The following is a 16277-nucleotide window of genomic DNA, read 5'->3' on the forward strand; positions in this document are numbered from 1 at the left end:
ACAAGGTGTTCTCTTTTTTGTTTTGTTTTTTCTTTCTTTTCTGTAGAAACTAAGATTCCAAGGTTCCCTATTGCTATATGCAACACATATGTGACACAATATGAGAAGGGGATAAGTTAAAAAAAACAAAAGTGTAAAATGCATTGTTGTTTTTGGTACGCTCATGTATCATACCAAATTCTGGTACGTGAAAACGCAGAAAAGTGTGTATGAGGGTGCGTTAGACCATCTGCATCGGAGAAATGCTTCATCGTGTCTCAAAATAAGATATGTTAATTATTTTTGTTTTCTCACCAAAAAAAAAAAAATATTTTTGTTTAATATTATTATATATTTAAATAATAAATCTGAAAAAGAAAAATTAGCTTATACTAGACTGACACATGTCTAAAACGATTCTCAGGATGCTTGTAGATGCAACATTTCTCAACTTTTTTTTATTTTATTTTATTTTTTTTGTTTTAACTAAGAATACCCCTAATAAAAACTACTAGTGGACATGCTCACAAACTACTAGTGGACATGCTCTTACGTGTATTATGCACGTTAATTGGCCAAATTAAATCCCATTAATAAACATCATTTAGATGACACTCATGTAAATGGATCTCAAAAGTGTCAAAAATGCATATAAAAGTTCACAAAGATAGGAAAAAGCTTGAAAATACTTCATTTATTTTATTTTGGAAAAAAATACCTCATATTTTTCGTTGGACAAATAATACCTCGTTTAATTAATACCTTGTTTATTTAAAACAAATAGAAACTTAAATTTTTAAGGATAAAATTTTAATTTTCAAATAATAATACACGTGCTAGGTATTAAAATTACAACATTTAAATATTGAGGTATTAATCAACATCAATTAATTAAACGAGGTATTATTTTTCTAACGAAAAAAGATGAAGCAGTTTTTGTTTAAAATAAAAATAGATGAGGTATGTTTAAGCTTTTTTCCCCACAAAGATGTTATCCACCCTAATTTTCTCAAATTTCAAACATACAATATCAAAAATTTTGATTGATATACCAGTCGTAATCATTAGAATTAATAACTTTGTAAATTCTTCTTTACTAGGATTTAACCTGTGGTATACCATGGGATAATCTTTACTTTTACACATATATATTTTATTTTCTTACAGTTTTTTTAGTACTGAAATTATCTAATTTAAATTTTTATTATTTTTTAGATTTAATCTAAGTGTCATAACCTATACTGTATTTGATTACCAAAATTATGATTTTTTTGTTATGTTAGTGTAGAAGATAAAATCAGTTTCAATTTCTTAATTATAATATTTGAAGTCAAAATTTTAATTTTTATTTGAAATAGAATATTAGATTGTTTATTTATTTTTTAGAAAAATTTGAGATAATTAAATTTGAAGGAAAACAGAAATTTATTGTAGATTTATTTTAGGAAAGTTATGTTAGATATAAATATTATATAAATATAAACCCAAACTAATTTAGATAAATAGGAATCAATTTACTAGAGATATTTTAGATAATTAATTTTGTTTGATTTTATAGCCATATCCCCTATATATTAATAGAGAAATGTCGTCGCTGGAGAGCTTGAGACACCAATGAATTTATTGCTCTTATTTTTATGGATATTTACACATAATTGCTATTAAATGATTAAATAATATTCCTTTTGAATTAATTAAAAAATCATACATTTTAATTTTAAAATATATTTTAATCATTTTTATAATATATTTAATTATTATAACATTATTAGATCTAAAACATTTTCAAAATCCAAATTTATTCACCTATTAAAAAAAACTGATTACTATTCACATATTTAAATTTTCCATAATAAAATTATCACAATAATCATTATTATAGACAATGGACTTATTTAATACTATTAGTATAATATTCCACGGGTGAAACATATTCTTACACAAAAAAAAAAACAAAAAAAAAATCTTGCATAGATTGAAGAAAGAACAGATTATATATTTAGTTGATACATAGTAGTTTGATCTAAACATAATCTCACAGGTTATATATTTGGTTTTTATACAAACAAAATTTAGATCCTCTATAATAACTTTACTCCTAACATAACTTTACTCCTAACACTACTTTTATCTGCATAGATTTATTCGCACATAGTGCAGGTTGTTACCTAGTTATAATTGTATTTTGTGAAATTATTTAGGGATTAACTTTGTAATTAAGTACAACTAAAAAGGTAGATTACAAAAATATACTTCAAAAATGTTAATATAGATCTATAATAAATAAATAATACGAAACTCTATTTAAATCATTGTTATGAGCGTAAGTAATATAGCTAGCATGCAGTTATCTCATAGATAAATATAGGCATTGTTCTTTAACGATTCGTTAACCATCATTGATAAAATATTTAACAAAACATATTAACAACTCTGAAAGAAATTGTTACTCAATCATCTCTTCCACTTTAGCAATTGATTTAGAAATAAGAGATTTTAGAAAAGAGTAAATATTCATACAATAAGATACGGAAAATAATTTATCTTTTTCGAACTAATGAAAATGATAATGTGATATTTCTTTAAAATTTGAAAGTACATAAAATTTAGGGATTTTGAATGAAACAAATGATCCACTATTTAAAATCTACGGTAAATTTTCTTTATGGTTTCTTGCAACAATCTCCTCACCCAGTTTCTTGTTGAGGTCCTGATATTTCTCCAGCAACTGCTTAAAGACTTCTTCATCCTTAACAGTCATTGGATCGACTTCCCACCAAGCGTCGCTATCCTCTTTGACCGCCTTTGCCATGGTCATCCTTTTCTTTTTCTCAGCATCAACCTTCTCTAGAAGACTGTTGTAGACTTTGTAGAGTTCTTCCATCTTTGCTTTATGTTGAACATCTATGTTCGATCGTTGCATCAACGAGGTTGAAGAGGAGCCCTCGCCGTTAAGACACGGCTTCGCAACATCAATCCCATTTTGGCTTTTTGAGAATGTAACCACCCAATTTTCATATTTTTTTACCCTTTTCATGTTAATTTTTTTGTTTTCCATTGGATTTTCTTGAACTCATGTTAGAGTAAAAAAAAAAGTTTAATCACAAAAAGAAGGAATTTTCTTTAATTGTCTGTGCTTTTTTCCGTTAGCCAAGGAATATTTTTATTTTTTCCTATGCGACTGAGTTTTTTATAGGTTGAAAAATGTTAGTAAAAAACTGCATGAAAATTGGTCAAATTTCTTATCAGATTAATATTTGGAAATTAGACCTTTATACTGATTTAGAGATCATAATTGACTGAGAATTTATGTCATAATTGACAAATATTCAGTTTCAAGAAGTTAGTCAAATATGTAATCCACTTAATCTTTGACTACTACTTTTTTCTTGACTACTTACAAAGTTCTATCGTTACATCTATAGGAAATATATATGAGTCAATGTTCTATCATTACATTTATAGGAAATATATATTGTTAAAATTATTTAGAAAATTCTGAAATTCACATATTTAGAAATATGTATATTTTTATCAAAAAATTATCAAATTATTCATGATGAAATTTTGACTCATATAGCTTATTTCCAAAATAAGAATTAGCAAAAATTATGCCAGCTATGACATAAATCTCAGTCACATATGACATAATATCTAAGCCACTTAAAACAAGAACAATTAAATTTCTAAACATTAATTTAACAATTACTGAAAATTATTCATTTATTTTAAACCTATTATATTTTGGGTTAATATTCATAATTCTTCATAATTTCAATATATCCGATAAATGTATTCTTCATTTAGTTTAATATTCATATCTCACAAGAAAATATACTTAATTTTAAAACTCTTCATTTTTATAGTTATTTAAAATCAAAGTTGTATTACCTCCGAGCTTAAGCAAACAAAAGAAAAAAAAAGTTAACATAAAAAAAGTTGAAAAATATGAAGAATGGGCGAGCTTGCTAATCTCATTGGAGAAAAATCAAATTGTCACATTTTTGATATATATAATAGAATGGGCGAGCTTGCTAATCTCATTTCGACATTTTGTATGACCATTCTGTCTTTGTATTTCTCAACTTAATTAATGTTAACACGTTTTTTTGTTTTCTCTCAACTGAATTTGGATATAAAAAAACAATTTTTGTTTTTCTCCAACTGATGGAGCTAAAAATACAATTTTGACTTAAATACTTTAACTTAGGTCTCAATTTTGTTTAAATCTACAAGAATGTGACAATTTGGATGTATTTTGATTCCATAATCCTAGAATAAATACATCAACAAAAACTAAATTTATATATAATTTAGGACATTAAAACTTGAACTTCAACCGTACAAAAGTATTATTTGTCTACATATGCAATACATATATAAATATCACTAATATATATGATCCATCTTGTTTTCAATAGGCCGATATGAAATACAAGACATACACTATTACAGATAATAATAAATATAACTGTAGAGAAATAAACAAAAATCATGAAAATTAAAGAGTAGATGTAATATTTGTAAAATACTCCCTCACCTTTAAATCCTAAATAGTATTTGCTAAATATAATACAAACTATGTAAGCTGAGTATCAAACTGTAACTTCACAAATTTGAAAAGCTTATAAACTTAAATGTGAAAGTAAGAAAAAATATATTTCAAAGCTATACATGCTAGAGTGAGTATTCAAATCCACACAGAATCAGAAAAAAAACCACGATAGTTTATGATGAACTACGTTGACGTTGTGCTTGATCTCAAAGTCATCTTTCAAATGACAAATCATACTATAAATATTCTCATAAATATTATTGTGTGTTTTTAAATTTTATTTATATGTTATACATTCATATATTGTTATTATATTTGAAAATAGATCTTATTATATAAAGTTGGGTTTTGAAAGTTAGTCATTAACAAGATTTTGACATGTGTTAAGTTATCAATCTGAAATTTTGACATGTGTAAATATTTAATAGGAAGAATTTGATTACAACAAAAAGAAAATATTTTGTTTCAAAAAATATTAATAAAGTAAAAATATAATTAGAAAAAATTTCAGAATTTAGAAAAAAACAAAGTTTTTTAAAATAACTATAAGGAGATTATATATATATATTTCATAAAATTTGAAATTATAATATTATTTACTTATTTTTCATTTGAAGTGATTAATTATTAAAAAAAAATAGAGAAAAAAAATTAAGGAAAATATACTTCTAATTATTAATTCTAAATTTTGTACTCACTTCTATATAATCAAAAACATTGCTTTCAACTTTGTTTAATTGTGAATATATTTTAATGGTAAGGTAAAATTTTCTTAAATCAAAACTTTATACTACTTTCTACTATTTTAATGGGAAGGTAAACATTGCTTTCTACTTTGTTTAATTTTTCTTATTTTCTTATTTTGTTGAATCCTAATATATATTATTATATAAAGTTGAGTTTTGAAATTTAGTCATTAACAGGATCATGACATGTGTCAAATATACTGATAAGATGTTGACATGTGTCAAAAATTAATAGTTTTTAGAACAACTAATTAAGATAATAGCATTAAATCTACATAAAATTTACATGTTTATTATATCTAAAAAAAATGCCTAAATCAATAAGAAAAATTAACGAACTAATATATTTTTCATTGTACGCTAATTATATTATACGTGTTTTTTTAATTAGATTTTGACATGTATAAACAAAAAAAGAATTCATTAAACATGTATATTATTGTTAATCAATAAATAGGGAATAACAAATCTAAAAAGAATAACATAAATTATGTCAAAGAATAACATTAGCGAGGAGACACTCCATTGCTCAAAGTAGAGCCTCCAATTCTGCATGAAGCAGGGAAGAGCTTCGACGAAGACATCTAGCACCCAACAATAAAATCTGATATTCGCCAACTCCACAGCACCAATCTGATCTGACATATGTCATGTTTTGGATTGTTTATGAAGTTTTTATTTTGTATGTCTGAATTATTTAAGACTTATATATGGCATCATGATTATAATTTTCAAATTTTATTTTTATTATGTTATATTACCTTTTCTTTTTTGGAACAAATATTACGTTATGTTACCTTTCTTTGAATTTTTCAATAAAAAACTTTTATTGGGTTGGTCATAAAATTATTGTATTCGAGTTAATAATTTTCACCAGTTGTTCATCCAAAATATCTTTGGAGTAAAAAAAAATTCATGGTTTAAAAAATTATGTCACAAAACAATTTTAATAATTATAAGAACTATAATTATGCCAAAATGAAAGTATAGTAACATAAAATTTGTTTAATTTGTTTAAAAGACATTTTAGGTGGTGATAAAGAGCATACTTAACAATACAATAATTTTAGGTGTAAGAGCATATTTTTAATGGTAAAACATATAATAAAATTGTATGTGATTATTAATTATATGTTGTTTTGATGAATTCTTAGCATGTAAAATATTTTGTAATAAGTTGTGAAATGTTCTTGAAAATTTACAATAATAATATTTGTCCTGATGAGTATTTGGTAAAAGTTTTGGTGGAGTATAATTTAGCTTTAGATTATTGTAATAATTGTTATAATATATTTAAAATATAAAAAAATAAAATAAGTGTATGAAGGTAAATACAAATATGATTTTTTCTCTAACTAAAATTATTAATATATTTACTTCAGAAATATTTTTTTTAATATTTTAAAATAATTGTTTAGAGTTTAAGATTTCTTTTATTTAACAATTTTAAAACCCGCACATCGTGCAAGCCCTTATATATCTAGTATTTTATAAATTATACTTGGAAAAGACAAAACACAATTGAATTTTTAATTACATTCGTGTTTAGAATTTTTAATAAAAAATTGTGATTTAAAATATATATATATATATATATATATATCGTTAACTGTAATAGCATTAAAACATTATAATGTAAACAAGAATACAACTGCAAAAGCATCAAAACAATCAAAACCTATACCTAATAATAGAATAATGTAGATGAATTACCTGTAACTCATTCATAGAAAAAGATTTTTGGGCATGCGTCACATGGACTTGAAATGTGAATCCTTCGATCATTTGATAATGACTAGTTTCTTACAACATAAACTCACATAATTTACAACATAAACTCACATAATTTATAATATAATAAATTTCTCTCGTCCCAAACTATACCAGAGTAAGTTTGGACACAATTTGATAATATAATAAAATATATATTTTTGAAAATCCGTTGTAAATAATTATTAGTTTTCTCTTAAAAACATGATAATTATTATTTTTTTGTAATTGATCATATAAAAATATTATTTATAACATTTAAATTTTATTTTTTAAATACTTTTTTAAAAATTACCATATTAAGAAAATCTCTATATAAATTAATAATTATTAATTTATCAATAAAATAAAACCTCTATAAATTAATAAACTTTGATAGTCCCAACGTTATTAATTTATAGAGGTTTTACTGTATTTTCTCTTTTCAAAATAGTTATCATTTTATAATTATTTTTAGTTTTATTTTAATTGTCGTTTTCGTTTTCTAATATCATTTTTAGTAGAAATTACTTTATGTATCTCTCATTAAACAATTAAAATGTTAAATACTTTGGAATCTAATAGTCCAACAAGGGTACGATCTATTTTCTTAATTTGTGTGGAACAATCTAAAACGACAACTAATTTGAATTGGAGAAAGTATTATCTTAAATGTCAACATATATAAACTTATTATTCATAATAATAACATTCGTTACTGGATTTAGCTTTGATAATTTTGATATGTTATAACTTATAACAAGTTTTTTTTTTGTGCACCTACTGTAGCAAATTCATAACATTGAATAGTTAAGAGTGTTTTAAAATTTTAATTATACATGAGTGATGATTATATATTACATTGAAATAATGTCTCCTTTATGTAAATACTTATGTTTTAAGTTAAATAGTGAACTTTTATTCACTAAGTTTCGTACATATATATTTTTGTATAGAAGTTTTCAACTTCAATTGAACGAGAGGAAACAAATTTACATGACAGCCCATGGCATATAGTTTGTTTGGATCAAACCCATAATTAAAAGCCGAAAAGATTAAACACTAAAAACCCATTTTTAGGAAACGAATATGAAACCGAAGAATGGCGAAGTAATGAAAGTAAACAATTTCACATATGCTGATGAATAGATATGTATGAGAGTAAAAAAAGTCTAGGAAAAATCAAATGGAGCAGTCAAAAGCCACAACTAAAGTATTTGAGAGAGAGTTGAAATTAATTACCCTGAAACTTGAAGACATTTTCAGGTGTCGATGAAAAAATGAAGGAAGATAACTTTATGCCGAAGGATGGAAGCTTGATTATCTTTATGCCTTATTTACTCAAAATTTTTGATCCTATTGTTTCTTCTAACCAACTCTCATCGAGTATTTAGACTTAAATAAACAAATAAATTTTCTTTTAGTAACTTTTCCCTTTTTAAATCTCTCTTTTTATACGTACCATTACCAACATCAAATTTTGATACTTATTTCTTATGCATCAAATATTGCTTTTAAAGTTTCATTCGATTACTATATATAAACAGTCCCTGACTCTATGGGTCTGATCTTATATTCGCTAAAATGTTTGTTGAGCCGGACCTGATTATAAACAAAAGTTTCGTCTCACATATATAGTAAATAAATAACTTGCATTCACATATTTAACTTTGTACCACAATTTTATCCTGTTTTAGTTTGCCCGACTTTAACTTGCATGTCATTAACCCTTTTACCGATTCTTTGGAAAATTTCTTTTCTACCGATACTTTGCCCTGTTCATATACATTGCTTTATGCAAAGTATATCATCTACACACACACACGTCTGAAGTTTTTTTCTAGATCTTTTTTTTTTTTTGTCAACTTTCTAGATCTTTTTAATCAACAAGAAAAAGCAACATGCATCACCTTTATAATTTCCATAATTAGATTTTTATGGATATCAGTGAAGTATTTGGACAGAAATTAAACTAGTACAGTAAAACCTCTGTAAATTAATACTTTATAAATTAATAAACACTATAAATTAATAAATTTTGTTAGTCTCCAAGTCGGAACAGTGTAAAAACTAACAAAATTCGATAAGATAATAAGATAATATTTTTTTTGAAATCCCCATGTAAAATATGGTCTCAATAATATCATAAATTAATAATCATGTAAATATATATATACTGATATAATAAAGTATGTTTTTCTTAAATCTCATATCTATAAAACAATTTTTATATTGTATCTTCAAATTATAATGATAGAAAATATTCTATAACATTTCATCAAACAGCTAAAACTTTTTAAAGTTTTCAATTTCTAAATATGCATCATTTACATTTTGATAGTTTGATAGACTATTAAAATACGATAATTGATATTCTTATTCATAAGTTTGAATATTTATATCATGTGTATAAATGAATTTGTTTATAATATTTGTAATTCATTATCAGTAATATTTTATAATTATTTCAAATTCAATTCCAATACCAGAAAATTTACAACATCCAAAATTTCAATCTTATTTTGCAAAAATTGTCTCAATTCATAATTATAAAAAATTAAACAATTAAACATATACATATAAATTAATAATTATTAATTTTTACTATAAAATAATTATGATAAATTAATATCACTATAAATTAATAAAATGTTTTAGTTCTAATATTATTAATTTATAGAGGTTTTAATGACCCTTTAGTCTAAGAGTCGGTGAGAAAGCCGACCAATGCAAGGGGTCAAAATTTTCACCCTTTAACAAGTCAAAATATCGGTTTATAGATAAAAAGAAATAGTATAGTTTTATAGTATTTTTTTTTTACTTTGTGTTTTTTTTTCAGCTCTCTCTATTTGATATGTATATCTCCAGACTTTCAGTTAGCACCACACACCTAGGGAGTAGGGCCAAAAGCCCAAAATGGTTTACATCAATTTTAAAAGCACAGGTGTCATCTAAAGGTTTGTTTAGGCATATAGAGGAGCTCAATATAAAAGTTGAGTTTTGCATAGTAGACATTAACTACGGGAAAAACCCAAAAAATACGCTATCTAATTTTTTTTGGCTATTTAATTTCTCTAATTATTAAATTTCCCAAAAAATACGTGATTTAATTTTCGTTGTTTTTAAAAACTTTTATTTAATTAATAACAGTAGATTCATATTTACGACATAACGACTGTTAACTCTAATGACAGAAATATTAACCAGGATTAAAATATAATCCTATGTGGTTAATTAGAGGGAACTAAAGACATTGTTGCCCTCTTCTTCTTCCCCCAAATCGATTTCGAGTTGAACCCTAAAACCCTAAACATTACAATTGAAATTAACAACGGTTTCATACCTCATCTCTCAGTCGATTCTTGCAACGAACACACCACACAATCAACCAGAACAACAACTATCATCGCAATCAAAGGAAATCGGGATTTGAAGTTTGAGAAGAAAAATCGCTTTTAGGGTTCTAGGGTTCTAATACTCGAAATCGATTTGGGGGAAGAAAAAGAGGGCAACAGTGTCTTTAGTTCCCTCTAATTAACCACATGGGATTATATTTTAATCCTTGTTAACATTTCCGTCATTAGAGTTAACAGTCGTTATGTCGTAAGTATGAATCTACCATTATTAATTAAATGAAGGTTTTTAAAGACAACGAAAATTAAACCATGTATTTTTTGGGAAATTTAATAACTAGAAGAATTAAACGGCAAAAAACAAATTAGATGGCGTATTTTTCAGTTTATTCCCCTTTAACTACTATACTACTACGAGTATCAATCGAAACAGCAGGTTTCTGGGATTCACGTGAGTTTCTGGTGACCGGCGTACAGACACACACGCACGCACGTATAGAAACGATTTACAATTTTAGAGCAAAACACACACACAAATACAAAATACTTGGAAAATGATATGAACAAAACGACGCCGTATTAAAACAAGAACCGTTGATGCATTTTCTTCTTTGCTTTCTTCTCTTTGATAGGATCCAAGCTTGGTTTCCAGCCTCTTCCCGACAGTTGCCTGCTCAAAAACTCCGGCCTTTCTTCCTCCTCCATCTCCGCCTCTAACCTTCCAACCGATGTAGCAGCAACCACCGCATCAGCGGCGGGATTAATGTTCTTATTACTTCTAGTAGTAAACCAAGGGAGAATCCCTTCATAGTAGCTAAACGATGACCTTACCATTGCCGTGGCGCTAAATAGCAGTTTCCGCAACTCCTCTGACGTCAGCACCGCTGCCGATGATGATGATTTGGTGGCACCGCTATAGCTTCTTTTGGCGGGGAGCACCAAATAGATCTTCCCCGGCTCGAGTGTTTTGTCCGCCGGCAAAGGAGCCAGCTTTTTCTTCACCGTTTTTGCAGCGTCGTTGTTTTTGCGGTGGTGATTGTTGAATGATATTGATGACGGATCAAATTCGACAACCACGTGTTGCGGATTTTCCAGCATGATCTCAGCCACCGTCGTCTCTTCCTCTAAGTTTTGTACTCTTCCATCAGATAATACAACTTTTCCGGCAGCCATCGCTGCCGCATCCAACTTCCGAGAACCGGCAACGTTACCCATTGTCAGATCAGAATGCTCTTCTTATAACTATGTCTTTGTGTCTATGTAAATATATATACACACACACACAACACTCTTGAAATGGTTTGGTTTGTATTGAGTTCGTTAAACGGTTCCATCTTTTACTTTAATGATAATTTATTCATATACAAAACAAAGAGCGTAATGGTGGGATCATGGACGAGAAAAAAAAAAAATTGATGGGTTTGTTGAGTAATCTCACGGATGGTTTGATTGCATTTGAAAGTTTCATCAAACGGTCGAGAAACTCTTTAGCTGCTAGTACATCTCTATATCTACATCTACACACGTATTTAAACTTTTCTTATTTATATACTGACTAATGCGTGAAACGAAAGTGAAAAAAACTGGTCAACCACACATCTCTTTCTCTATTGGGGGTTAGTTAACTAACTTCACATAAAAAAAAAAAAACATTTTCATCTTCTATTTCAATAATATATATATCGAGAATAAACTGCGAAACATGTAATGTTAACAAATTCCACTAGAAGAAACAAACCAGTCAAGGATCAAACAAACGAGTAGCTACTACGTTTTAAGACATTTTCTTAGACCATCTTTATGGGGACTTCTTAGTCATATTTCTTAACTTTAATCTGATTAAAAATAAATCAAAAATGACAATATTACTAAGAAGAGCCTCTATGTTAAGAGCAACAATATCGGTAAGCTCTTAGGGAGGAGTTGTTAGTGGGGTTTTATTTTTTTTTATGAATTAATTTTGTTTGATTTTGAATATAAGAACCTATGATCTCTTAGTTAAAATTTTCTCATTTTCTCATTTATTGGTAGGTTCTAATTCTGAGTCTCTTATTTTTTAAATTTAAAATTTTTAAATAGAATAGAAGTGGTATAAATGTGTAAACATTTAAGATTTTATAAAATTAGAAAATATTGCATTTTAATTAATTTTCAAACATACAAAACATAATAAAAACATTAATACATATTACAATAGAAGTGCAATTCATAAATGAAGAGAATAACTAATTCTAATACTGATTTGCTCCAAATTTTGCCCAAATATTCTCAACCAAATCATCTTGCAAGCGTTGTTGTTTTTCTCGATCACGGACATCCTTTCGATTCTTGAGCATAGTAACGACACATGAAGGTCTGGGTGTTGGAAGCGTGTAGTCAACTTCTGAAGCTCTACTTGACTCCATTTGTGTGAATTCAGTTTCATCAAACAGAGTGTACTCATCTCGTTCGTCTTCTACTATCATATTGTGCAGTATGATACACGCTCTCATTATTTTCCCAATTTTTACCTTATCCCAAATAAGAGCCGGGTTTTTGACTATGGCAAATCGAGTCTGCAAAACTCCAAAAGCACGCTCTACATCTTTACACACAGCTTCTTGTTGTCTTGCAAATAAAGAAGCTTTTGGAGTTTGTGGCAGTGGAATAGATTGGATAAAAGTAGACCATTATGGATAAATACCATCCGTCAGATAGTAAGCTAATTTATACTCATGTCCATTGACACTGTATTTAACTTTAGGAGCTCGACCATGCAAAATATCATCAAAGACTGGAGATCGGTCAAGAATATTGATATCGTTTAATGTACATGGTAGTCCAAAGAAAGCATGTCAGATCCAGAGATCATAAGAAGCCACCGCCTCTAAAACGATTGTGGGCTTTCCAGATCCGCGGGTGTATTGACCTTTCCATGCAGTGGGACAATTCTTCCACTCCCAATGCATACAATCGATGCTTCCTATCATGCCGGAAAATCCGCGGTACTCGCCAATGTCGAGTAGTCTTTGAAGATCTGTTGGTGTGGGTCTTCTCAAGTACTCATCTCCAAATAAATTTACGACTGAATCTGTAAAATTGTCCAAGCATGATAGCGCCACGGTTTCAGAAAGTCGGAGGTATTCGTCAAACGCATCAGCTGCAGAACCATATGCCATCATACGAATTGCTGCTGTACACTTTTGCAATGTAGACAGACCCAACCTTCCGGAAGCATCTCTTCTTTGTTGAAAATAGGGAACTTCATTTGCGAGTTTATCCACAATACGAATGAATAATGGCTTGTTCATTCTAAAACGGCGATGGAAAATGTTGGGAGGATAAGTAGCATCCTCACTGAAATAATCATTCCACAAGTGGTCATGACCGACTTCTCGGTTTCTTTCAATGTGAATTTGCTTTTTTCTTGGTTTAGGTGGTGGTTGACTTTGGATTGGTAAAGTAAGAAGATTTTGCGAATAATTGGAAACTGCTTGTGAATCCAGATAATTATGAAGCGTTGATCATTATATAGGAAAAAGTTGTTGCTTGAGTTCATGAAATTTGTGGTACACAACCATTGGAAATAATATGTGGTAGAAGTTAAAAATGACAAAAGTACTTGTACAAACATGTGGTAGAAGCACAAAAATACAGAAGAACTTGTAAAAACATGTGGTAGAAGCACAAAAATACAAAAGAGCTTGTAAAAACATGTGGTCAAACACCATTGTTACAATAGTATGTGAGAGCGTTGTTGTGTGTCACAGACCTGAGATGGATTTTTGGCTTCATGGACTGATGAAAGGTTTTGTTCTCGAGCATGCAAGAGCTTCTTTCTCGACCTGTCAGATTACAAAAAACAGAAGAAACCATTCGATTACACCAACTTAAAAAGATTAATTAGCTTGGTCAATTACAAAAACAAAACAAAACAAAAGAACCATTCGATTACACATACTTAAACAGACTTACACATACTTGTCCGATTACAAAAAAAAACACAAGAATCATCAAACAACCGAATACTTAAAACACAAGAATCATCAAACATTCTTTAACATTCAAGCTTAAGACATCATGTCAGCAATTAGCTTCTCCTTAAAAGCTTTTTCAGATTCAGTTAGTGAATCTTTTTTAGCAATCAGATTTTCAAGCATCACATGCTTGATATGCTCTTTCTTCAATGCAAACTCCTTCTCTTTCAAAGCAAAGTCCTTCTACTTCATCTCATACATCCTCGACACACGCTCCAACTGACACTCCAAGTCAGCTTTACCATCTTCCTCCACATCCGGTTCGGCCTTGGAGCTTTTTTTTTACTTCCCCTTCGCAGCCTTAACACCAGTAGGCCGGGACAATGGTTCATCGGCATCAATCGCAGCCTCAACACTCACTCTTCCCCTTTTCACACCATTACTTTTAATAGAAGTGGAGGCACACTATTTTTGATCGTATCTTAAGTCTCGCCATGCATGCTCCAAGTTAAACTTCTGTACATGGTCATTGAAGAATATCTCATGTGCTAACTTCATCACATCATCTTCATTCTGTCCACTAGACTTCTCCCTTGTTGCAGCCTCGTAACATCCAACGAACTTGCACACCAAGTCGTTGATCCTCCCCCACCTCTGCTTACAGTGACTCGCCTCTCGCTTCGGCCGACCAACAGCATTCGGACAGGATGCAAATTATTTCGCAATCCTCCCCCAAAAGGATGCAAGTCTTTGCTGGTTGGAAGCAATCGGATCCTTGCTTGTGTTGAGCCAAGCGGAGACAAGCATGATATCATCAGTTGGTAACCATGCATGCCTTGACTTGCGGTTTTCTTGAGGGGATGCAGGTTCAGATGAAGGTTCGGAACATGGACTTAGAGAAGGACTGTATTCGAGGTTTTGGAAATCAAGTTGAGTTTGTAACAGATTCAAATAGCCAGAGGTGGGACGATATGGATTCATGTAATTGTTTGGATCCATATCCTACTTTGTTAGTTTGTGTTTAAGGAGAATGAAGAGATTGGTAAAGCATTTAGTTGGTTGAGTTTTGTTTTTTTACTATGAAGGGGAAGTCTTTTAATTTATAAGGTTTATGTTTTATTTACTTTTACAACTAGTTGGTTTAAATTGTGAAATTAAGACTTTACCTAAACTACAACAACCACACATTAAACATCTCACAACCAACTAACACAAAACTTCAATGTACAACATCAATGACTGACTAGACTAATAGCCACACTAACAAGTACAACATCAATGACTGACTAGACTAATAGCTACACTAACAAGTACTAAACACATTTATCACTGCCAACTAACACAAGCTTATCAATCGGTACACAAACACAAACAACAACAAGTACTAAACACAAACACAAACAATGACTAACTAGACTAAACACAAACACAAACAACAAGTACTAAACACAAACACAAACAACAACAAGTAACTCAACTCATACTTTAACTTACATCAAATAAATAAAGAAAGAATAGACTGATAATTACCTTCTTTCATGGCCGAATAGGTAGCACACTCTATACTTCTCAATCCATCAATCCACTTTTGCCCGTTTAACCTCAAAAACAAAAGAGAGACATATATCACAATTACGCAAATTACAATGAATATCACAAGGAGTGGATACTAAATCGAACAAGAACAATATACTTTGTTTTTTTACAACCATGTCTTAACCACACACAAGATCACTTATCAATCGGTACACAAACACAAACACAAACAACAAAAAGTACTAAACACAAACACAAAAAATGAACACACCTAATCGGAACACAAACAGACCAAATCGGAACACATGCACACCAAGTTACCCTAATCCCTTTAAAGCCTCAATTATCAATCGGAACACAAACACGCGAAGATCCCAATTTCTCGAACAAACATCAAAAATCC

General features: G+C 29.1%; 1 protein-coding gene across 1 annotated transcript; it reads right to left on the reverse strand.

Moving 5' to 3' along the window:
• On the reverse strand, positions 10753–11610 carry LOC104737574. Its single transcript, XM_010457780.2, has one exon. The coding sequence runs from the start codon at positions 11595–11597 to the stop codon at positions 10962–10964; it is 636 nt and encodes a 211-aa protein (XP_010456082.1). The 5' UTR covers positions 11598–11610; the 3' UTR covers positions 10753–10961.

The sequence above is a fragment of the Camelina sativa genome, chromosome 13 (assembly GCF_000633955.1).
Source record: "Camelina sativa cultivar DH55 chromosome 13, Cs, whole genome shotgun sequence".
Taxonomy (NCBI): Eukaryota; Viridiplantae; Streptophyta; class Magnoliopsida; order Brassicales; family Brassicaceae; genus Camelina; species Camelina sativa.

Coding starts and splice junctions, on each gene's coding strand:
- LOC104737574 (XM_010457780.2), bottom strand. CDS start 11,597: ATGGGTAACGTTGCCGGTTCTCGGAAGTTGGATGCGGCAGCGATGGCT.